Source organism: Siphateles boraxobius, unplaced genomic scaffold (assembly GCF_051911475.1).
Source record: "Siphateles boraxobius isolate OS27281-9 unplaced genomic scaffold, OSU_SipBor_1 198, whole genome shotgun sequence".
Lineage (NCBI taxonomy): Eukaryota > Metazoa > Chordata > Actinopteri > Cypriniformes > Leuciscidae > Siphateles > Siphateles boraxobius.
Genome location: NW_027508808.1, coordinates 1,062,501 through 1,086,776, shown reverse-complemented (window position 1 = coordinate 1,086,776; position 24,276 = coordinate 1,062,501). Strand labels below are relative to the sequence as shown.

The following is a 24,276-nucleotide window of genomic DNA, read 5'->3' as shown; positions in this document are numbered from 1 at the left end:
CAATCCGGAAATTGAGCGTTAGATCTAAAGCATAGATCAGCATCGATAATAATCAAGTTTCTTGAGCAGCAAATCATCATATTATAGTGATTTCTGAAGGATCATGTGACACTGAAGACTGGAGTAATGATGTTGAAAATTTTGCTTTGATCACAGGAATAAATTACAGTTTACTATATAAATTCACATAGAAACCAGCTATTTTAAACTGTAATAATATTCACTGTTATCCTAGCAAGGTACTCCGCTCTTCCTGCAGGGTCAGAATTTTTACTTCACTTGGCATTGGCATCTGGTAAAATAGATTAAAATAGTTTTAAATAAATAAAATACATTCCTAATAAATGCATAATTACTAAACTAAAATTACATGCTATAACTTTTTTGTTGCATTTTTCTCATATTTTACAAAGAGTAAACATAAAAAAATCCCAAATTGCATAAAAATCTATTCCAAATTATACTAAATTAAAGTACTTTTTGTATATAAACCGTCAATTGAATATAAAAGCACAAAACCTGCCAATCTAGGACATATATCTATCATGAAAAGCAGTCTGCAGGGGTCACACCACATGATATTTTCAAATTCAGTCAAAATTTACAGGCACAGAATTGGTCACCTAAACAAAACAAGCTAGCTTTCCACAAAAGTTCAATATAAAATTTAGAATAAAAATATATATTTGTAGAAATAACTTTAATATTATTTTTTTAAGGTCATACCATATGACATCCAACTTTGGTAACTGCATACCAACCATTACAAAGGTTTATTTTTTTTCCAATTTGAGAGAATTACAAACCTGCTTGTGGCTCCCATGGGTCCTTGGTAAATTGGTATATGATGTAACTTCCTGTGCTTGAATAGTTTTCAACATAAAAGTCCCAAAATAGTAGTTCCTTGATGGTCGCACCAATTGATATTTCATAAAATGGACATCATCGGACAAAGTTGTAAAATACATGGGAGAGGTACTACAAATATACAGTATATTTTTATGCATTTAAACACGTTTTTACCTGAACAAATGCAATCGGACAGAAAATGTAGGCATCACGTCATTGACCCAAATATGGATATTTGTCTTACAAAAATGCATGGCTTCGCTTCAGAAGGCCTTTATTAACCCTCTGGAGTCGTATGGAATTACTTTTATGATGGATGGATGCACTTTTTTGGGCTTCAAAATCTCAGGCTCTATACACGCCCATTATAAAGCTCGGAAGAAAAAGGATGCGTTTTAATATAACTCCGATTGTGTTTGGCTGAAAGAAGAATGTCATATAGGCTACACCTTGGATGGCTGGAGGTTGAGTAAATCATGTGATCATTTTAATTGTAAATGTAAACCCTTAAAGATCATCCAACAAAGATTTGAAGCTTAACAGCAAGTGAAAAACGTGAATGTGCTTTTGGTTTGGAGGTACAAGTCTCATTTCAGTTTCATATCCCGGACGAGCCCCCAATATTTGCGTCTCCGGTAACAATTAATCAAAAATGTGTTGCATGTCTGATAGGGGAAAACTACCTACATTCCTAAACAACAAATCTCTATTTCTAAAATATGAATAGGCACAATGTTAGTCCGACACAGGCATTCTTCTTGAGGAGTGCTGAACTGCCCAAACCTGTGTTCGGAGAGTCACACCCTTACATTAGAGACGCCGACAGCTGATCGACGGTCAATAACCGGAGCCAGGAGCTCTGAAACTCTTCTACCACTCTTCTGCTGCTCAACCTCAGCAACGGGGAGACGACATATCAGGACAAGCTCACATTATGATCCTGGACATGCCTATGCCTCCACGCTAAACAAAGAAACATGAACTTTGGAGTCATTTCTGTATTACAGCCGGGAAAGCTGTTGCCATAATGCTATTTGCAAGGTTTTAGAGGGAAAAAAACAGCATTCTACAGTGTTGCAAAAGTACAGTTTATAGATTTGCATGATGAATTTTTAGTGCTGGGCAACTATTAATAGCATCCAAAATAAAAGTTTGTGTTTACATAATACTCGTGTGTGTACGGTGTATAATTATTTTCTACATAAAAAGAACATTAGTAACACTACACTAATAACCATTTGACAACTGACCACATAAACACACAATACTTAAGAGAAAAAAAACACCCTTTTGAAGTTATTCACAGTTGGATGCATCTCTCATCGCTGTCTGGAGACACACAGTGAATGAAAAGCCACAAGACACGTAAAGTAACAGACATTATCGGTCAGCCTTACAGACTGTTTCAAAGCAGCTTTACAGTGACAACAGGACATTAATGCAACAAAGACTGTTTTGGCTGTATACAGCAGATCTAGAAGAAAGCCATTGTCCTGCTTAAGTTGCCTAAGTTCTTCACTGATTAATTTCCGTTATAAAAATCATTTGTTATTAACTTAGGGGCCGATTACACAACACCGTTTTCAGAAACAGAAAACTTGTAATCCGTTCTGGCCATTCGGCATTTTGGTGGCCTGAGAAACGCAAACTTTGAAGTAGGACAAATTTAAACAGATTTATTTAAACCCTTTACTTACAAGTAGGGATCCACCGATATGAACATTTTGCCTGTTGCCGATAACCGATAATTATTTATATTTGAAAGCCGATAACTGATATATTGGCCGATACATCTAAATCCCAAAGATACATTTTTAGAGGCTGATAACATCAATCATAACTCTCACCAGTAAAAGCTGTGTCCCAAGCACACAATTATAATATTCTCATTAAAATTGTATGTAGCCTAGGCTAGGCCTATTAACAGACTTGCACTGCACATGTCGCACTAAACTGACTTTTTTTTTTTTCAAGTGATTTCAATCATATTTCAAGCAATTTAAAACCATCATGATGAGCAGTGCGCATCTGAAGTGTCTCAGCTGAAGGAAATAATACATTATTTATCGCCTTTAATAGATCGGCCAAATTTTCTTATTGGGTCGATAATGATAAAATTAAAAATGAACATATATTGGCCGATACCGATTAGTGGTGGGGGAAAAAATCGATTCTGTTCAGTATCGCGATATTTTGCGCACGCAATAATATCGATACAGTAGCGCAATATTTAATTATAAAATTATCTGTTTTACTTTCGGGTTTTCTCCATTGGTTTTCTCTGAGTTTACTCTGATAATTTACATTTGAATATTACATCCACAAGGCGGTGCTTGTTGCGGTGCTTTGTTGCCGTGCATTCAACATCAACAGCAAATTCAAATGAAAATGGCTTCATCGCAACCGGTTGTACACAACGCTCCGTCTTCTTTTACATCTAAAGTGTGGGTAAAGTTACTCTTATTTCTATGATTATTCTCAGGTGTATGCTGCTCTATTATTATGTCTGCTTTATGTTACTCTATTGTATTTAAATAATTTTAAGTTATGTGCTGGGAGCTCACCATTCATTCATGTGAGAGTCTCCTATTCAGAGAATAATACGTCCGGTGCTGTAATAACGTCCTGTGTCCTGAATGTTCATTGTTCAAGGACAAAGTTTTTGCACTTCAGTTAATGTGTAGAAGATATTGTTCATTGTTCACAGAATTAAATGTGACATTTTAAGTGAGTTGAGCAGTCTTGTTTTCCTAATTTTTTGTAATGCCTTAATGATATAATGAATAAAATGGGGTACATGAATCGCAATATATCACAAAATCGAATCGCAATACTTGCTGTATCGCAATATGTTAAGAATCGCAATAATATTGAGTCGTGGCCCAAATATCGCAATACTATCGAATCGTCACATTTTTGCCAATTCCCACCCCTAATACCGATATATCGTGCATCCCTACTTATAGGACAACTGACTGAGAAATACTGACGACACATCTTGCCCTGTAAAGATTTTTGTCCAATCAAATCAGGGCTGGCCAATCCTGTTCCAGGAGATCTGAAACCATTCAAGTGCTAGAAGTGCGAATCACAAAGCCAACTCAAGAAACATTGTGAATGCCCATTGATGCTGACTGTTTTCTTTTGGACCACTGCATTATTCCAATGACAATGAGTTTTAAGACTCGGTCCATCAGAGACTAATGTGCTGCAAAAATTGCTCAAATAAACTGCAAGCTCTTTTTTTCGGTGTTGTAAGGTCAGCGCAGAAAGGAAAACAAGCCCAGGTCATTTGACACCTTCACAGTAACTCTCTGAGGTGAAGCTTAGGATCCTCACAGGACGGGTTTAAAGGTCAAAAAGAAGCACAATCATTAATGCAACATTCTCATTAAATCATCAACGGTGAACATAATATCCAACTGATTGCATTGGATGCTTTTTCTAGCAGACATGCTAATGCTAATGCTAATGCTGATGATGATGAAAGCACGTGTCATTGAGCAGAATCGGACATGCGATCAGTTCATGCTTGCACTGCGAGACATATGTGTCATGATTACTGTGAATTCAATAAAGTCTGAACTTGTTTTAAAGGCATGTCGAGTCGCCTCTTCTCAGGAAGCAGACATCAGAACTCAACCGCTTTTACTATTAGCACAGTCAGACCATGCTATTTTTTTAGCAACAACTTGAATGACACATTGAAGTACGCAAATTTCGGTCACAAAATACAAATTCGTCGAGCTGATTTACGCAAACTCTGAAAGATTATCATGCACACCCCATAAGCACTTTAGGGATGAATCTAACTAGAGCTGCAAGACATCAACAATTATATAACTTATTATTATTCACTACAGCCAGTCTACCTTATAACTAGATATCATTAAAACAAAAAAAATCAATAATCCTACTTTATATTAGGCGTCTTTCACTATTACGAGCTGTTCGAGTAAGGTTAGGGACAGACGTGATTACAAGCAGGGATGTTTTGCATAATTTAAATGTTGCACAAGAGTTAAAGACACAATATAAATTACAAAAGCAATTGTAACTAGCAAAATAACAGATGTTACGCATTTATTGGGATGGATACTTGTGTCTCACTAGGTTCTAGTATCTAATAAACTATTGAAATACTAATGACCAAGAAATATTTACATATTAGCATGTAATGATGACAAGTGAAATCAAAAAGGATACTAGTCACTATTACACTGGTTAGAGGAAAACTGTAAAAAAAGAATGATAAGCAAACACATAAATTAGATTAAAATAAATAAATGAAAGCGACTAAAATTAAAATGACTGATTAATCAATTAAATAAAGATAGATTCAAGGTAAAGCCTGATTATTATAAAAAATATTGAAAAAATGAGCACATAAATAATACATTAACAGTACATTAATATACTATAATTCGTAAAATGTATATTATACTTATTAGAAACTCATTTTAAATGTATAATATTAAATTTCCAGTTAAAATTTGGTGTTTATTAAAGATAGATGCATTTTAAATCTTAGGATGGGGGTCTATCACACGAGGATTATCACATTTTGGGATCTAAAAGACTGACAACCCCTAATGATGATGATGATGATGATGATGATAGACTCGTCATATGACAGAATCAGGCACGCGATCAGTTCAAACGCGCTTGTTTAGTGACGTGATCGCGTCAGTTACTGTAAATGCTTCATAGATGGATTGGATGTAAAAGCACTAAACAGAGTCCGGAAAACAGAAACACACGTCTGCAACTGTACACACAACTATATGAAGAGTTCAGCTGGAGCATGTCATTTGTGCCTTCAATTATTTGCACAAAACACTTGACTTAAAAGTCAGTCGCCATCCCAGCAAACAGAACGTTCTCAGAATTGGCAAGGTTCTCTCTAAGTTATGAACAAACGTCTTTACAATAACGTTCGTTCGAAATGATCTGATTTTTAATAATGTCCTCAAAATGTTAGCACAAAAATATTACTTATACATCATTAATGGAACGTTTTTTTTTTTCTGAAGCGTTTTTGTTGGAAATTCGTTGATTTGACACATTCAAAAGTAGCATTCCACGTAAGCTAGTGTTTGAAGATGGAACGTTGCTGAAACATCCATTATATCATTCTTCCAACATCATGCACAATGTTACTTTTAAATGTTCCCTGAACGTTCGAAACGTCCAGCTCGTGTTCGAGCGTCATTGAAACGCTTTGAACGTTCAGAAATAACGTCAATGGGAACGTTATCTAACATTCTTCGAATATACCTTTAGCTGTGATGCAGGAGCACAGGTCAATCAGGACAATGATCTGAAAACACACTCACCCCATTAACCACTCCATGATGCCTGAACGGGATAAATCCAGCTAGAGCTGCCGTGCTCCTCGTTCTGTTCCCCGGTAAGGCGAGCTCACCGTGTGGATGTGCGTTCTGCGGGTTTAATCTGTGTTTTCCGAGCGAATGCGCGTTAGTGAGACGCGGATGAGCTCCAGCGCGCTGATCAAGGACCGCATTGACTTTGACGTTTGGCGAAGGGTGGCAGAGGAGAGTTTCTGCCGTGAATGGTCGTGTAAAGCCGCGCTAATCTCTCCGCGTCGGTGCCGCTGTAGGGCTCTCTCTCTCCGGGCACCGAGTCACCGAGGCACCGCGCTTCACCGGAGACGGGCTCGGATTGGGGCACGGGGCTCTTGCTGAGCTTGTAGGGCAACTGGAGTGGCTGTTTTCAAGCTCTGCCATATACAGGAAATCCGGAAGTAAACACAGGTTCGATTGCCGACCCCCTCTCTCCCGGCCGGGATGTTGTCTGTTCACTGATGCATGCTGGGATATGTAGTTTTCTTTCGAACCGGAGGACTACACGCAGACGTGACGCACGCAAGACGCACTTCAGCGTGTTTTTGTCATCTTTTTATTTGTATTTTTTATATTACCTGTAAAATGGTGTGGAGGACGATACCAAACAAATACTAAGATGACACTTTACAATAAGGTCCATTAGTTAACATTAGTTATTGTATTAACATGAACTAACCGTGTGCAATACATTTATAACTGTATTTTAATATTTGTTTACGTTACGTTAGTTAATAAAAATACAGCGGTTCTTTGTTAGTTCATGTTGGTTCACAGTGCGTTACTGTTTACACGATTTTAATAAAGTATTAGTAAATGTTGAAATTAACATTAACAAAGATTAATAAATGCTGTTGGGCCTATACATGCAGGTCATTATTAGTTCATGTTAACTAATGAACCTTATTGTAAAGTGTTACCAATATTACTATACTGCAATACATGCAGAAAGGTATTCTTTAAAATATCAAACACAATCTCATGGTTCAACAAATAGGGTTGGGGAAAGAAGATGCATATATATATATATATATAGCTATATATATATTTTTTTTTCTCTGACAATATATGACACATAATCTCATCTCTGCACTTTTTTGATGAATGACTATGCTATTTTTTAAATCTGAATATCAACATTTGTGAGATTTAGTCAGTCAAAACCGTTTTGATGTTGACTGATCAAATTTTGTCTCTCTGGAAAATAGAGATCTATGATATTTTGTTTTGTTGAATATCAAACTGTTTTGTGTCTATTTGTTAATGTTGGATTTTTGGACACGTTCGTGTTTTTAGATTTGTGGAGTAAAAGTTGGTTTTTATTTTGAAGTAAAAGATAAAATTAGACCCTTGGGGTAAGATGAGCCACAAACCGCATAGAGGCATGCTGGTGTAGTGTTATTTTGTTTAAATGTAATACTTATTGTGATTAATGGGGTTATTATTAAGTATTCCATAAATTAGATGTACATTTCAGAAATCTTTGCTTTCATTAAAACCAATAGGTTATTTGAGTGAAATAATTTAGTGCATTCATAGTGTTAAATGATTATTATGACATCTTCAATTAAAATATGGGCGATTAAATAAGTATATTCATATGCCTGTATATGAATCAATTTGACCTATCAAATAAATATATTTTAATGGGAGTCTGCTTGAACTATCATCGGTCATTTAATTAGTATCAACTTAATTGACTAAATAAAATGTTACACGCAAATGTTTGTTTCATATTTTACATTAATGACACTTTAAAAAGATATAAATAGTAATTCGAATTGTATCAATATACAGGGCCTCATGTGTTTTCTGTTTTCTAACTCCATTAATAGAGACATTTGCTAATTTAGATGTTATAGCAAAAAATGTCGAATATTATATGAGGGGTATAAGTTATATCCTACATTTAAAATGAACTTTGCTTTGAACTTCCTTTCTGACCAATGCCTGACTTCAGTTCTTTCCTGTTATACATCCTGTTTCTTTTATCATCGCTGTGTAATCAAGCTGTAATGCATACCATTTAAATGACTGAGTTTGACAAGAGCATATTATTTCAAAATGTGATATTGCCTTTTATAGAAAAGTTGTTCCTGATGCGTCCAAGCGAGGCTGTCCAGATTATTAAGTTATTGTTGTTTAGCAATGATGCAACATTTATTATTTATAAACGAAACGATTAGCTAGATAGAGCTAGGGTAGGTAGATATCAATTCATTTCTATACCTGTATATCAATTATAAAAGACCTAAAATGTTTGCAAAGTGATGCGAGTTAGTTGAAAATATGTTCCTTTATAAGTAACTCTTCAGGAGCTCTAAGAGAACACATATTGCGCAGGTTTGTGTCTCCAACTTTTTCAAAGAACATGAAATCAATGAGGAAGCAAGTGCCCAAAAGTCTACAGTCTATAATTTATTGCGAGAGACAAAAAGTTCTTGACGGTCAGGTTGATGTTCTGTCCGGCTCAAACTAACAACGGTTTAGCTGCCCTAGTCTTCTCTATCTCTGTCTCTTCTCAAAATTAATTTTCTTTTGTTGCATGTCTTTAGCTTGTGTGAGATGGCCTCTTCTGGTGGTTCCATGTCGGGGCCGGGTTCGTTACCCAACCCACACACACACACACACACAATCAATTTTTTTAATGTTTAATTTTTTTTTTTTATCAGTGAGCGGGATAACTTTGACAGGAGGATAGAAAATAGTTAAAGAAGAGTGACAAGCCGTAGGGGAGTCATCTACGGGAGTCATCATAATTCATAAATGGTGTTGTTAATAAATATATTTTTTTTTAAAACAACAATATCGTCTCTTTCTTCTAAATGGTCCTTGGAATTTTAGGAAATTGATAAATCGTGTTTGTCTTCATAAAATGCTATGTAGGGCACTGTTTTGTAGCTGTATGACGACCAATAGAGAATAGTACAGCAGATATTTCATCGAGGATTCATATGATTATACCGTATAGGCTAAATATGGTTAATATCTAAATGTAACTTTATAAATTCACAACAACATATTTCATTCAAAAACCTACGGTGAATATAACTATTATACAGTATAGGTCATATATCATCAGCCTACTTGTCATCTGATCCAACTATGTGTATTATTATTTTTTTAATTAACAAAAAACAAATAGTCTTCTGTAGGCTAGCGTGAAGAAAGTGAAGTCCAACTGAATATCTACAGATATGTTAATCCGTAGTGCAGATCTACACTGTGACGTTTATATGTAAATTAACAGAAAACACAAATTTGTCAAAGTCTATGGACGGACGGTTATTAATGTGTAAGTTTCGAGAGTCGATTTAATGATGTTATTTCGCAGTATATTCCCCTACTGGACGCATCAGGAACAACAGGGGTGTAAAACTGCCTGGGCCGTGTATCTCGCCTCCACACATAGACAACATTTGATCAGTCCACCAGAGGGCGTCGTTTATCCTCAAAAGAAACTGGTGGTCTGCTTTTTCAGTGTTTTCTTCAGTCTTATAGTACAGGTTTGTCCCATTTCTCTCACCATTGGTTGTGAATCCACTCCAAGATAATAGACAACAGGGTTAAAACTTTAAATAAATAAATAAACAGTGGTTACTAAAATGTGGGTTTGAGCTTTTGGAGACACTCTTGAAATCTTGAGCATATCACCTCAAAGCTATTGAACAGGCATGGACTGAAAGCTACAAAACGTCCATTTTGATGGGAATCGTAATAGAACAGAGGCATTACACACACCTCCCTCTGTGTCCTCCCTCGTTCCTTCAGGATTTCCTAACACTGAGAGAGAGAGAGGAGTGTGGATAGAGACTGCAGTGAAGATTTCATCCCGAGGTACAGCATGATGACACTCGCTCCTGGAGCCAGATCACTGTGTTTGAGCCGCAGGGCTGAATATAACACCTACAGGACAGACAAGGTCGTTCCAGGGAACAACTCATCTCAGATCGATAGAGAAACATCTGAGATCAGCAGCCTGAGGCTGAGAGGCAGGACCTCACCTCGACTCTGCAAAGAACTGTTCCTGTCTGTCATTCATAAACACACACACACACACACACACACACACACACACACACACACACACACACACACACACACACACACACACACGCACACACGCACGCACGCACGCACGCACACACACACACACACACACACAACTTTCCTTCAGCTAAGAGAGTTTTGTCCAAAAATCTGATACTTTATTATTTTTGTTAAATGAAGGTCACATTAAAGTTTTCCCTGAAACTGTTCGTCTACGCCTTTTTTATGAATTTATTTATTTATAAATGCATTACACATAAATATTGGTTTTACTGTTTTACCATTGTCAGCTTAACTTAACATCCAATCTTAAAACATGAAAATTCATAATTAAATTGATTAATTACACTTTTAAGAGCATGGTAATATAAACATATAATAATATTTATTCTGTAAATTATATGCATACATAGAAGTATTTTCAATATACATATGTCAGCATTTTACTGCCACTTCCAAGCTGTAATTTTGTCCACTTAAGTATAACATTTCTATAGGCCTTTATGTATTAGACAAAATAGTCTGGCCAAAAATATGTTTTCCATTAGCATCATCTCCACCACGGAATGATATTAAACACCATGTCCAAGCTCTTGTCCTATCCAGACTAGCATAATCTGTGCTGGAATTTAAATTATTGGATAAAAATACATAAATACCAAATTCCACTGAGACAACATGCATCTTTGTAAATGTTCTAGCAATGTGATCTGTAAAGTTCAACTGATCATCAATAACAACTCTAAGGTTTCTGGCTGTGCTACATGTAGTTATGGTTGATGAGCCTAGTATAGCTAAATGGAGAAGTTGTGATGAAGTGTTGGGTTTGCTGAGACCACAAGCAGTTCTGTCTTCACAAAGTTGAGTTGAAGGTGGTGGTTCTTCATCCAGCAAGAAATGCATCCAGGCAAACTAAGATGCGAGTATCTGCCATCAGATCATCTGTTACCCCTTTTCCACCAAAGCGTTTTGAGAGCCGGTTCGGAGCCGGTGCCTGCGCGCGAACCAGTTCTTTGTGTTTCGACAGCCAAAGAACCGGTTCTCGGCCAGGAAAACTGGTTCCAAAGCGGCACCAACTCTTTGCTGGACTAGAACCAGAGAACCGTTCTTTTACCACGTCATGCTTACGGCGGGGGCTGGGGGCGGGTTTAGATGTGTCCTAAACATCTTTTCTGACCGCAAAGCCAGGAGAAACATTTGCAGAAACACGATGTAGTCCGCCATTGTAATTGTTATGCTTGAAGTTGGCGTAAGCGTTTCTAGCTTTTTTTTATTTTATTTTTTATTGAAAACATTATGTAAGCAAAGAAGAAAACAGTCACAAAATAGAACAAATAAACGGAGAGAAAAAAAAGACAAGACAGGTGTACATAACTAATCAGAAAAGATTACATATCAAAGGAAAAGATTAAAAGACTTACATATTTCAATTGTTTTTAAAGCCTTCTTGGTTCACGAGTTAGAGATAATCCCAAAGTAATGTTGTACAGTACTTGCAAGCGTTTCTAGCTGAGACGTAAAGCGACGTACACAGTGACGTAACGACGTCGTTCGCTGGGCGCTCTAGAAGTGGAAAAACAAACAGGTTCTGAGGAGGTTCGCAAGTTGAACCAACTCCGAACCAACTTTGAACCAGCACCAGTTCCGAACCCGTTCTTTTTTGGTGGAAAAGGGGTATGTGTGGAATTAAAGGTAGAGTTGTGTGTCGTCAGCATGACAGTGATGGGAAAAACCATGTTTCTGAATGACAGATCCCACTGATGACATGTAGATGGAGAAGAGAAACGGTCCCAGCACTGAGCCCTGAGGCACTCCAGTAGCTAGATGATAACCGTGATGGGAAAAACCATGTTTCTGAATGACAGATCCCAGTGATGACATGCAGATTGAGAAGAGAAACGGTCCCAGGACTGAGCCTTGAGGCACTCCAGTATATAGATGATAACCGTGATGGGAAAAACCATGTTTCTGAATGACAGATCCCACTGATGACATGTAGATGGAGAAGAGAAATGGTCCCAGCACTGAGCCCTGACGCACTCCAGTATATAGATGATAACAGTGATGGGAAAAACCATGTTTCTGAATGACAGATCCCAGTGATGACATGCAGATGGAGAAGAGAAACGTTCCCAGCACTGAGCCCTGAGGCACTCCAGTAGCTAGATGATAACCGTGATGGGAAAAAACATTTTTCTGAATGACAGATCCCAGTGATGACATGTAGATGGAGAAGAGAAGCGTTCCCAGCACTGAGCCCTGAGGCACTCCAGTAGATAGATGTTGTGACTTAGACACTTCACCTCTTCACGACACCTTGAAGGACCTGCTAAGAGGTAAGACTCAAACTATTGGAGTGCAGTTCCTTAGATGCCCTTCGTCAAGAGGGTTTACAGGACGATCTGGTGGTTAACGGTGTAAAAAACAGCATACAGATGCAACAAGATGAGAACTGAGGATTTGGTACTGCTCTTGCCAGTATCAGGGTTTGAGTAACTGAGAGCAGGGCAGTCTCAGTGTTTATCAAGACTTCATAGTATTTTCAGTTTGCTATGTTTAGGGCAGTCAAGCTAAAGAGCTGTTATCTAAAGCCTCGTGTACAATTATCACGCGTGCTTATCGCCAGCGTTTTTCGAAACGTTTTTCAACGCGTCTTTGTGTTCATACCCAAGCTATTTTCACTGGCGATGCGCCGAGTGAACGTGCAAATTCACTCATTGACAGTAGATGGTGCTTTTTGAAAAACAGGAATACCCTGGTACACAGGGTTTACGCTTCTGAGACTCGCTTGTCACACAGAAGAAGAGAGCCAGTATTTACATGCTTGCCAAAACCATTCATACAGATTGTTAGTCGATGTAGCTTTTGTTATAAAGTTCTTTGTTCTTTGTTCAGACACCAAAGAGACTTGCAGCTCTACATTAATCTTGCCTCGTTGCATCCTCTTCTTCGTCTACTTACATCCTCTTCGTCGTCTTCTTCTATCAATTTGTGCTCGGCAAGACCTTTCTGTGCTTGAGCGCCACCAAGTAATGTAACTTCAGCAGCTCCAAAATCAAGTCCTGCCCTCTATTTTTTCCTGTAACCGTTTTACTCATATATATTTATACGTCACAAGAACAGACTATCACAACTTCCGGTTCATGTCGACTTTAAGCAGTTGTGGCCTAATGGTTAGAGAGTCGGACTGTAAACCAAAGGTCGCAGGTTTAATTCTCAATAGGAACATTTTAGGTAGGCAAACAAAAGCGGCAATCTCATTGGTCAGACAGTTTTTAACCCGGCGTGTCAAACCAAAAAAATGAACCCGAGGCATTTAAAAAAAAAAAAAACGCTTTTACTTCTTGCGTTTTGCGTGTCGATGTGCATTCTCACATTTGCACCTTTTATTTAGTCACGAGTAGTTAAATGTCGACGATAAGTGCACGCGATAATCGTCCTGGTGTGCATGAGGCTTCGGTGACCTGTGTTCATATCTGATCCTGCATGCTGACCATTGCGCTTCACTGTGGAAGCTGCAGCATGATTACTTATTCATAAACAGTGGTTGTTGTGCAGGAGCCCATTAAAGGACACGAGACTTGTGATAGCATTGCATTACCTACTCATTTATTATGAATGGAACCAAGGACGATCACTCTCTGCTGTAACTGCAAAAATAGATGTACTTGAGAAGCGTTAAAGTGCTGCGGTGAATGATTCGGGACCCAGTCAGTATCTGAAAGCGGAAGCAAAAAAATGATTGACAGGCTACCCTTAGATTTGATTTACTTTCTAAAATGCATGATCCTGGTATAATTATTGTATGTGATTCATTGCTGTATGCTATTCAAAAATTTGTTTTATTAGATTTAGAAAAGGAGCCAGTGTTATTTTAGCATTGTTGAAATGCTATTATAAATTGTGTCAAATATTCTGAATTAGATTTTACTTTTGTATTTTCTGTTTTCATTTTTGTCATTTTGTCGTGTGTTTTGTCATTATTATTAATTTTCTTTTTTTTTAATGCCAACATGATTTTATTTTTAGTTAATTTACTTTTTGTTATTTTAGCATTTAAACTAAACAAAAATGAGTCTAAATGTTGCCTTGGAAACAAGCTGAAATAAAATAAGTTTACGTTTTTTAAAATTAAATATATAATATCATTTCAGTTTTTAGTTAATAATAACTCTAATGATAATTCACCTCATCTCTTGTAGAGCTTCATGAGCCATTGCAAAAGTAAACATCTCCTAAATCACTGTATTCTGACATTTAAAATGATTTTATTGATTTATAATAATGATCTTGGCCTCTATTCATTGGAACACAAGTAGATCACTGCATGAAGCTTGTGTAAGTCTTGAGGAGGGTGAAATGGAGAAAAGCGCAATGGGAAGTGTAGTTTATTTTTAAAGCAGCATTAGTCACTTGCTCCTGATCATGGAAAGAGAAAAATGGCCTTATGACATAATCATCCTTTAACAGTTTCCATATAGAGCATCTGGGCTCCACATGGTGTCACGTCTGGATATAATCAAATCTTCTCTTTATCGGTTCTTCACACGCTTTCTCACTCACAGGCCTTCAAACACACGTCATCTTACGCTCAGTGTTCCCAGATTAAAGGTGAAAACTGTTGTTGTTTTTACATTAACATAATTTTACACATAAAACAAATGATTGTACATGGAGCAGGTCGCCTCATGAAGGACGATGTTGAGATCATGGGTCATCCCTCTCTAGGACAGGCTTTTCCTCATGGAATAAATGAATCATGACTTACTAACCATGGCTTAGTATGTCTACATCAATTGCACCGGTAATCCACACTGAACCCACACCACACTAGGTGTCAGTATTAAAGTGCAAGATGTCTTTTGTATTTTGTCTCATGCTGAGGATCTTTCACATGTGAAAAATAAAACAATTCACAGATTTCAATTCAAAGTCTCTCTGTGGCAGTTTTATGGATGACTACCGTAAAACTTCAAATAACAGCCCGGGCTTTTATTTTCCCGAATCGTCGAACTGCACCGGCTGGTATTTGAGACAGGCGTCTAACAGAGACAGGCCTTTATAATTTAGTGTTGAGATGTTGTTTCCTTTCGAAGGGAACTCAACAACACGTCATCGCCGCTATGGGAAACTCCTCAGGCGTGACAGGTGTCTGAAATCAAGTATCAACTCACAGCAATCATGTTGACCGGCGACAGCCCGTGCATCATCAGCTCGAATGATGAGCACGCAACCTGGATGTATAAAAAGGGCGCCTAGAGACCGTGACAACATCCTTTTCATCATCAGGGACTGTTTTGTCTGTTTGAAGAGTTCAAAAAAGCAAAATATGAAGCGTACAGAGAAGAGGGGAATAAATTCCTTCCGCAAGTGTGCCGTCCCGTGTCCCAGATATTTGACACCGGAGGACTCACACGATTTGTGCGTTTTCTGCATGGGAGAGGAGCATGCGCGGGAAGTTCTCGAGGGAGCTTCCTGCGCAAACTGTGAGAGTTTTTCTCTAATAACTCATCTGTCTCACTTCTCGAGGGAAGTGGGCGCGGCATCTGAACCCCACGGTGTTGGTCCCGCTCGGGCTGAGGCTCAGCGGCGCGTGAGCTTGTGGGGCTCTCAGATGGAGCTGGCAGATCGTCTGGAGAGGGGCGTTAACCTCGCGGATTATCTGCCAGCTGACGAGGGTGAGTTACAAGTAAATGTTGAAGAGGTTCTTTCTCTTTCTGATGGATCTGTAACTGTTTCTCTTCGGGCCGGGCAGGAGTTGGCTGCTGATGATGTCAGTCTGGTTGAGACTGAACCATCTCAGCCCTCCTGCCCAGTATACGCTGAGGTGGTGGACGTTATGGGCCGTGCCACCAACAGACTGCAGCTACAGTGGAGGTGCGTCCGGGAGCAACCTGCTCGTGGTATTTTGGACGATCGGTTCCTACCTACCCATAAGCCACCATCCCGGACGAGCCTTCCATTCCTTCCCGATCTCCACTCTGAGATCGATAAGGCATGGAAGAACCCGTTTTCTGCTCGTCTTCATCTGCATCAGCGGAATAATTTCGCTGCTGTGGATGGGGCCGCAGAGCACGGGTATGTGTCGATGCCACCAGTAGACGAGACGTTGGCCAACTATCTCGCCTCTGGTCGGTCTTCGTCACTAGGAGCTCCGTCCCTGCCATCCAAACCGCTTAAGACTACTTCACGCTTCAATGGCAGAGCATACACAGCAGCAGGTCAGGCAGGTGCGGTTCTGCACACTCTCGCGGTCCTTCAGGCCTACCAGCTGCGGGACCTCTATCAGGGGGCTGGTCTGTCGCCTGACGCGGTCGCACCACGGATTTGTCTCTCCGGGCCACCAAACAGTCTGCCGCCTCCATCGGCCGTTCGATGGCGGCTATGGTGGCCACGAAGAGGCTTCTGTGGCTCAACCATCCCGGGGAGAAAGAAAAAACCTTTCTCCTCGATTCGTCGGTTTCGCCTTCTGAGCTTTTCGGACCTTCTGTCGAGACGGTGGTCGATAAGTTCAGGGAGGCGAGGGGGCGCTCTGCGGCGTTTAAGAGCTGCATACCGCGGAGGTCCTCGGCCCAGCCCAGGCAGGCGGGAGGGCCTGGTCCGTCGTGGTCTGAGGATCACAGACAGACCCAGAAGGCCAGCGTCGCTTCCCGCGGGAGGTACGATCTCAGGGAGGTGATCCAGAGCAAACGTTCTCAGACCAAACGTTAACATCACCTCCCTGGATCTTGTCTCCTAACCACCATCGCTCCCAGGCTCCTCCTAAATCAGGCCTGGGGCGGGGCCCATGATGAGTTCATTAATTCTCTAATTCCTTACCTTCAAAAAACAAAGTTGATCACAAATTTCTTCCTGTAAAGCTTGATTGACAGGTGTCTTGTCCAATCAGCGACAAGTTTGCCATTCTCAAAATGTACCTTCCTTTTCCGTCTTCTTTGAATTGTTATTGTGTTTTCTGAATTGTTATTTTGTTTTCTGAATTGTCAATGTGTTTTCTGAATTGTTATTGTTTTTTGAATTGTTATTTTTTTTTCTGAATTGTCGTTGTGTTTTCTGAATTGTTATTGTTTTCTGAATTGTTATTTTGTTTTCTGAATTGTTATTGTTTTCTGAATTGTTATTTTGTTTTCTGAATTGTCGTTGTGTTTTCTGAATTGTTCTTTTGTTTTTATAATTGTGATTTGTTTTGCACCTCTCGGCCACCGTACGTGAGAGTGCGCGCGCGGCCGGGGCGCTCTCTGCTCGTTTGCGCCCTGTCAAGCGCAGGAGTCATTCTATTCTAAATCACACACCGATCAAAAGAAAAGCCTCTTTTGAAAGGCCGGATAAAATTTTGCTTTGGCGGCCGCCAAAAAGCGGACGATCCGACGGGTTTTAGAAGATTAAATACAACCCGAAACTAAAAAACAGACCCGGCCTGTATTTGAGACCGGACTTTATTTACCAAATCTGTCGCCACACCAGGCGTGTAAAAGAGACAGGCGTCTATTTGGGACTCGGCTATAATTTGAAGTTTTACGGTACATTAAATTCTCCTGTTTGTCAGTATGTTTCTCTGCTCAGTTATAGAAATTAAGCTGTTATAGCCTATTAATTCTACTTAAAGGGTTAGTTAACCCAAATATGAACTTACTGACTCTTATATGAATTTACTGACTCTCAAGTCATCATAGGTGTATCTTCTTTCAGGTGAACATAATCAGTTATATTAAAAATATATATACACCTAAGATGGCTTGAGGGTAAATCATGGGATACTTTTAATTTTTGGGTGAACTATCCCTTTAAATGAGATCCTCCTTTTTGTGCAGTTCTGCCATCAAAATTAAAACACATGGTAGTTTTATAACTTGTATTACCTTGAAAAGTGGCTAACTTTTTATAGTATAGTTATAGTTTAATTAATAAAGTTTGATTAAAAGTTGCTTGGAAAGTAGCTTCCACAACACTGATGCATATATAAAAAATTATTATATGCAGTAGATGAGCATTTAATAAAAGCAAATACTCAAGGTTCCTCTGTGTTTATGTAGTCTCTGGATTCCCAGCAAACAAAAATAAGAATTATTTAATTTTAAGATTGTTGTTTCTGAACGTTAAGAGAACATTCCATTTTACAAACATTATGGTAATGTTACTTTTAAATGTTCTCTGAACATTCTGAAACCAGTAACATTTAAAAAAAAAACATTAGAAAAACGTCCAACTAAAATGTTTCAAAAAAAAGTTCCATTAATGATGTTTAAATAACTTTTTTTGTGCTAACATTTTGAGAAAATTAATAAAGACCAGATAACTATGAATGAACGTTCTACTTTGTTCATAACTTTGAGAGAACCTTTCCAGAACGTTCCCTGTTAGCTGGGTTACTCAATATGTGTTTTCCGGATGAAGCCAGAGGAAGATACTCTACTCGAGTGAGTTATATTTCTCATACACACATCGTTATGTCCTTCTCCTAATTACACTCCAACAAGGAATCTGGCATGCAAAAGACAATTAGGGCTCATAGATTTTAAACCACTCAATCAGTCAAGTAAAGTTGTAAATTTAAGCGCCATTGGTGGGTGTGTGTGTGTGTGTGTGTGTGTGTGTTTGAGAGAGAGAGAGTGTGTGTTTTGCTTCAGTAAGGTGCGGATCATTATCACGTGAATGGTTACCATCATTAGTGCCGAGTTGTCTGAAATGCATTTGCTGTAACTGATGTGAAATCCTTTTTCATCTATTGCACACACACACACACACACACACACACACACACACACACACACACACACACACACACACACACACACACACACACACTTACATGGTTTCCTACAGAAACACGGCCAAAAATAGATCCTGACCATATAGAAAACAGACCACAAATCTTACAGTGTCAAGCGGCTTAATGGAAAGTCTATAACAAAGCATCACAAATCTGTCTCCCCCAAACAACACCTTCCTCAACAGACTCTAACACTTAGTAATGAAAGTCACTTATACACAATTAGATTTAGATGTTGATCGCAACTTTAATATTTGGAAATTAACCTCAGTGCTGTAATCTGTTGTAGGTTATTGTTGTCTCATTCTATAATCATATTCAGCATTAGTGTAATGAAAGGGTAATGACTGATTTCAAATATTTTGAATGCATCATATTTACATGTATGCATGTGGAAATAGGCAATTGTGATTTGCTTTTTTGGGTCTATCTATCGTGTGTATGTGTGTGTGTGTGTGTGTGTGTGTGTCTATTAGTGTGAGCAAACTTGCTTTTTTGGGACACATTTAAATCAGAGAAAATGTTGATAGTACAAACAAATGTGTGTTTGTGTGGGTGTGTGTGTGTCTGTGTGAGTGTGTGTGTGTGTGTGTGTGTGAGAGAGAGAGAGAGAGAGAGAGAGAGAGAGAGAGAGAGAGAGAGAGAGATTGTGTGTGTGTGTGTGTGTGTGTGTGTGTGTGTGTGTGTGTGTGTGTGTGTGTGTGTGTGTGTGTGTGTGTGTGTGTGTGTGTGTGTGTGTGTTGAAGTTCTTCAATTTATAGCAATTATAAATCTACGTGTTTGTGATGTACGATATTTGCATCAGAGACTGAGACAAAGACCGAAACGTTTTCAAATAATATATTATTGCTCATTGCCAGAATGAAACCAATACAATAAATTAAAGCAACATTGCATGAAACTTTAAATAGACGATTACAATGAAATATTCTTTTACACATATATGCAAATTGTCTAGATTTACAGTTTAGTACATAGTGCTGCTGGAAGCAGCTTGTCAGTCTGTAGGTAGCCAGCCGTTCTGAGCATGCTCAGTGCACAGTAGTAGATCTGAGAGAATCCCAGTTTAACATACACTTCATATATTCACTCTTTTATTACATCGTGGATAAAATGTATAACACTGAATAGTGACATTATTGAATGCATCTGCCCCTCTTTACTCAATTTATAGCTAAATAGAACATTGGGCAATGACAAAAAATAAATGTCGCACAGCAATTACATCGTCTCAAAGTTGGGCATACAAACAGTTCCCCCAGAAGGTAAGAAGTCACCGTTAAGTGCGGCAGCCCTAATTTGCATCAAAACCAGCATAAACACACACACACATGCTCACTCACTCATTTCATTCTTTCATGTTTAGTGTCTTTATATGGTCATGCTAGAAGTATATCCTCCTTCATTTTAGTGTACTTTAGGATGACATGCCAGAAAAGGTCTTTGGTGTGAGTGCATATCATGTAGTCTATAAGCTCCTTTAAAAAAAACATTGGTATTCTTTGCTTTTTGCAAAACCAATGTGTATCATTTCATAGCTAATACATTTCCTCAACTCCCCTCTTTCAACCCATAGCCTGAAAAAGGCGGCAGACATCAGTCCCATTTCGATGCAAAGCTCTTCAGTAACAGAACTCATAAATAATCAGCTCTCGCTGGAGTTATAGCCTTCGTGTTAGATCGTCATCTTTGTCATGATACCTCGATGATCTCCATGCTCCCGGAGAAACTGGACTGCTTTCCCAGCTTCCCAAATTCCTCGCTGCTTTGTGTTGTGTTAATACCCTCTTCAAACTCCATCTGGCAGCTGCGCCGCTTGTACTTCGTGTCTACTTGCGATACACCGCAAACAACCGCTTTCCCTTCCTCGAGCCAGCTGTTCTGAAAGTCCTGTGTTTCGTCCCTTCGGCATACGCCAGGCTTCGAGGTGCCAGATTGGCCACTGCAACTGTAAGCTGCGAAAGCAGGACCACTGCCAAAGTGCATTGGGTTCCCAGTAGATGGTGCCAAATTAGTGCCTAAGAACCAAGGGCAGTCACCCGTGGGTGTGATCGGGGTGCTGGCTTGATTCGAGCCTCTATGCGTGGTCCAATTAGCAGACGAACCCAGCGGCAAGCTGAGGAAAGTAGGCGCCTTCAAGTTGGTCTCGAGAATGGGATCCTGCGATCTTGGCCCGCAGTTTCCCTTCTTCAGATTGAGGGAAAGAGTGGTGGTGGATAACCTCTCAAAGCCACCATTTTCCCACCTCTCTCTTTGTTGGATCGTTGAGTGTGAGTCTGTAGAGTTTATCTTCGAAGGGTGTTGACATACTCCGTTGCTCGTCTTTAGGCGGTCGAGTCTGCAGAGTTTGGGGATGTTTTCAGAGTCTGGCGATGAGAAGTTTGGAGAAGATTGGGTTTGACAGACGGACTTGATGTCAAGGGAGAAGGAGCACTTGAGCCGTTTGTTTTGAAGGATTCGTTCGCTGGACAGGTGAAGGGAGCTTAGGTCTTTCTGCAGTAAGGTTGGCGATGAAGGCTTTATGGTGATCTCTTTAGTTTGAGGATTCCTCTGGTCACAGTGATCGCTCTCCATCTGTCGGACATCTGCCATCTCTTCAGTCGGTTTCATTGATAACCTTATGGGGTCACAAAGCAGACTCTTCTTCGTCTGCAGGGCTCTCTCGAACTCCAGAAGTTGACCCAAGAAGTTGAAATTTGGAGATATTGATGGCCGACGGTCCTTCACAAACCTACAGGAAAGTCAGATGTGAAAAATTCAATTTAATGCCCGAATACAACTGGTTTCCTAAGTCCTGTTAAGAAACATTGGTAACACTTTACTCGAAGGTTCATTAGTTACTACTTTAGTTAACATAAACTAAGGATGAACAATACTTATACAGCATTTATTAATCTCCCAGTGCATGTTAATTTCCACATTAACTGACACATTATTAAAATCAAAGTTTGTATTTGTTAACATTAGTTAGTAATAAATGTATTGCTCATTGTTAGTTCAGGTTGGTTAATACTAATGTTAACTAATGAACCTTTTTGTAAAGTGTTACCGAAACATTAATTACATTTCTAAATGTCTTGATCTAGCTAGTAGACCAACATAGACTAGTGAACAGCATGGTTGACTAATGAATGCTAGCTAATTAAGCTAGTTTAGAATACCAGGATCTCCTAATGGGGAGCTTGATCCAAAACACAACATCTACAGATCATTTGACACAAACAATATGTTGGTCTCCGTCATGAGATGCTGGTGTTCTTATCAGGCTTGCTAAATCAGCATTTTTCAGTTGGTGAACAATAAGACTATGTTGTTCCACCGGCTTGACCAGGAACAACCTTAGGCCTCTAAGCTGGTCTTTTCGACAGTGTATAGAGTATCTGAACATCCAAAGAGCTTTGGTTACCTGTAGGCATCATCTGAAGACAGGCTCATAGTTTTCATGATGTAGGCAATGGCAATGGTTGCAGAGCGGGATATGCCAGCCAAGCAATGGACGATGACTCTGCAGTTTGACACCTTGGCTTTGTCTGTGGATAGAGAAAAACAGCAAACTGGTCAAAAGCAGTTCCACTGTTAAACTGCACACAAAGCATGAGGTAATCTCATTTGCCCACCTCCAATGCTGACATCACTCATACCTCCCTCAAATGCTGATGCACAGATGGCTTGTGTTAACCAAACCTCAAACCTGAGATGATCTAACTTCTAACTTGCCTAGAATACTCCATTGTCCATTCAGCAAACTTAAACTGCAATTCATCGACTGGCCACTAGAGACAGGCTCCAAAAGAGAGTCAATCACATAGACCCCCCATGTTAAAATGCCCAACATTACAGCAGAAAAAACATGTTTACAGCCTGGTACAAAAAGTGGTTTTGGTCTATATAGCTAATTTTGCCCTTCATAACAACTGTGAGGGGGGGGTGATTTTTTGCTTTAACTCATCCGTTTAAATTATATTAAGCCTTAAAGTTCTGCATAATTAAGGGCGTGGACACATGAGTGACAGGTGGATTGTGCTGTTGTCACTACTAGCGGTTTGTCTGTTAGCGTCACGTCACCTCAGCTAATCCGCCTCGCTGCACATATTTGTTTATCCGGGAGTGACGTGCGGCCGGCTCCGCCCACTTGGGCTTCAAAAATGCTCTTCAGAAAAACTACGGGCGTCACAAACACTACATCCATATTTGTTTTCAGTCTATGGTTCTTACCAATGAACTCGTTGGTTTTGTCCAACCAAGGGAGCAGCTTCTCACAGTAACTGTCGTTGACGGGAATGCGCATGAAGTGGTTGTCGCTGATGAAGTCAGGTTTGGGACAGGTGTTGCTGGCATTCAAGACATATGTGACACCATTCTGGGTCATCAGTTCCTGTTAAAAGATGGAAGTTTTCCATAAGTTCATGCCGAACTATGTTCTATGTTCTAGCTATGTTCATAACTAATTCCAAAGAATTCCACAGACAGTTTCCGACATCTTCCGTGAGCAGATTCCAGCTGTATCAGAGTCTGTTTGTCATGCATGCTGAAGCTTTTGTAAATGAGAGATATGCAGACAGATAATATGTCGAGAAAAAATGTTTTGGTGGTGAGTTTCGTGTCAACTTGACAGGGCTAACATTTAAGTCAACCCAACATCAATGAAAGTATTTTCTGGAATGCGTTTCTTGCCTGTTATCTAAGGAAGTGATGAGATCCGATACACTTCAATCATTCGAAGGTATGTGCAAACACCCTCCAGGTAAAAGAAAACTATTCCTGGTTATCTGATGATGCCTCATGAATTTGTTATGTCTGCACAACACAACCTGAAAGCATTTTCTTGACTGCAAATTTGACATTGTTCTCTCTTCTGACCATCTTAATCAATCTATCCATATTTTTTTGCTCTTTTGTAAAGTCATAAAAGCACATAATCGATTTTTCCTTTTGCTATTAGGGCAAATGGGAAGGCAAAAATGGTATTTGTTGTGTTTTCTGTTGACCACTATAGAATTAAACCAAACTATGCACTCTAAAAAAATGCAGGGTTGTTTTAACACAAATTTGGGTCAAATATGGACAAACCCAACCATTGGGTTAAAAAATGTAACTACAAAATGTCACCCAATGGTTGGGTTTGTCCATATTTGACCCAAATTTGCAATTCAAACAATTTTAGAGTGTGATGACTTCCCCTTCTGCAAACCCCAGAATTTGTCTTTTTTTTTTTTTTTTTTTTGGTCTACCAACCTTATTGAG

The 24,276-nt window shown here is 39.2% G+C and overlaps 2 protein-coding genes across 2 annotated transcripts in view; both read right to left on the bottom strand.

Annotated features, from left to right (window-relative positions):
* Nucleotides 1-6,667, bottom strand: part of mob2b (MOB kinase activator 2b) — a 54,925-nt gene extending 48,258 nt beyond the window's left edge. Inside the window, exon 1 of the mRNA XM_077235560.1 lies at nucleotides 6,186-6,667. Within this exon, the coding sequence (XP_077091675.1) occupies nucleotides 6,186-6,202 (17 nt within the window). The 5' untranslated portion in view covers nucleotides 6,203-6,667. The remainder of the gene's footprint in view (nucleotides 1-6,185) is intronic.
* Nucleotides 6,668-19,858: 13,191 nt separating this feature from the next.
* Nucleotides 19,859-24,276, bottom strand: part of dusp8b (dual specificity phosphatase 8b) — a 10,996-nt gene continuing 6,578 nt past the window's right edge. The window contains exons 2-5 of the mRNA XM_077235540.1: nucleotides 24,268-24,276; nucleotides 23,248-23,407; nucleotides 22,439-22,562; nucleotides 19,859-21,763 (exon numbers count right to left, since the gene is read on the bottom strand). The exon at nucleotides 24,268-24,276 is cut by the window's right edge and continues 158 nt beyond it. Coding sequence (XP_077091655.1) covers nucleotides 20,725-21,763; nucleotides 22,439-22,562; nucleotides 23,248-23,407; nucleotides 24,268-24,276 — 1,332 coding nt within the window. The 3' untranslated portion in view covers nucleotides 19,859-20,724. The remainder of the gene's footprint in view (nucleotides 21,764-22,438; nucleotides 22,563-23,247; nucleotides 23,408-24,267) is intronic.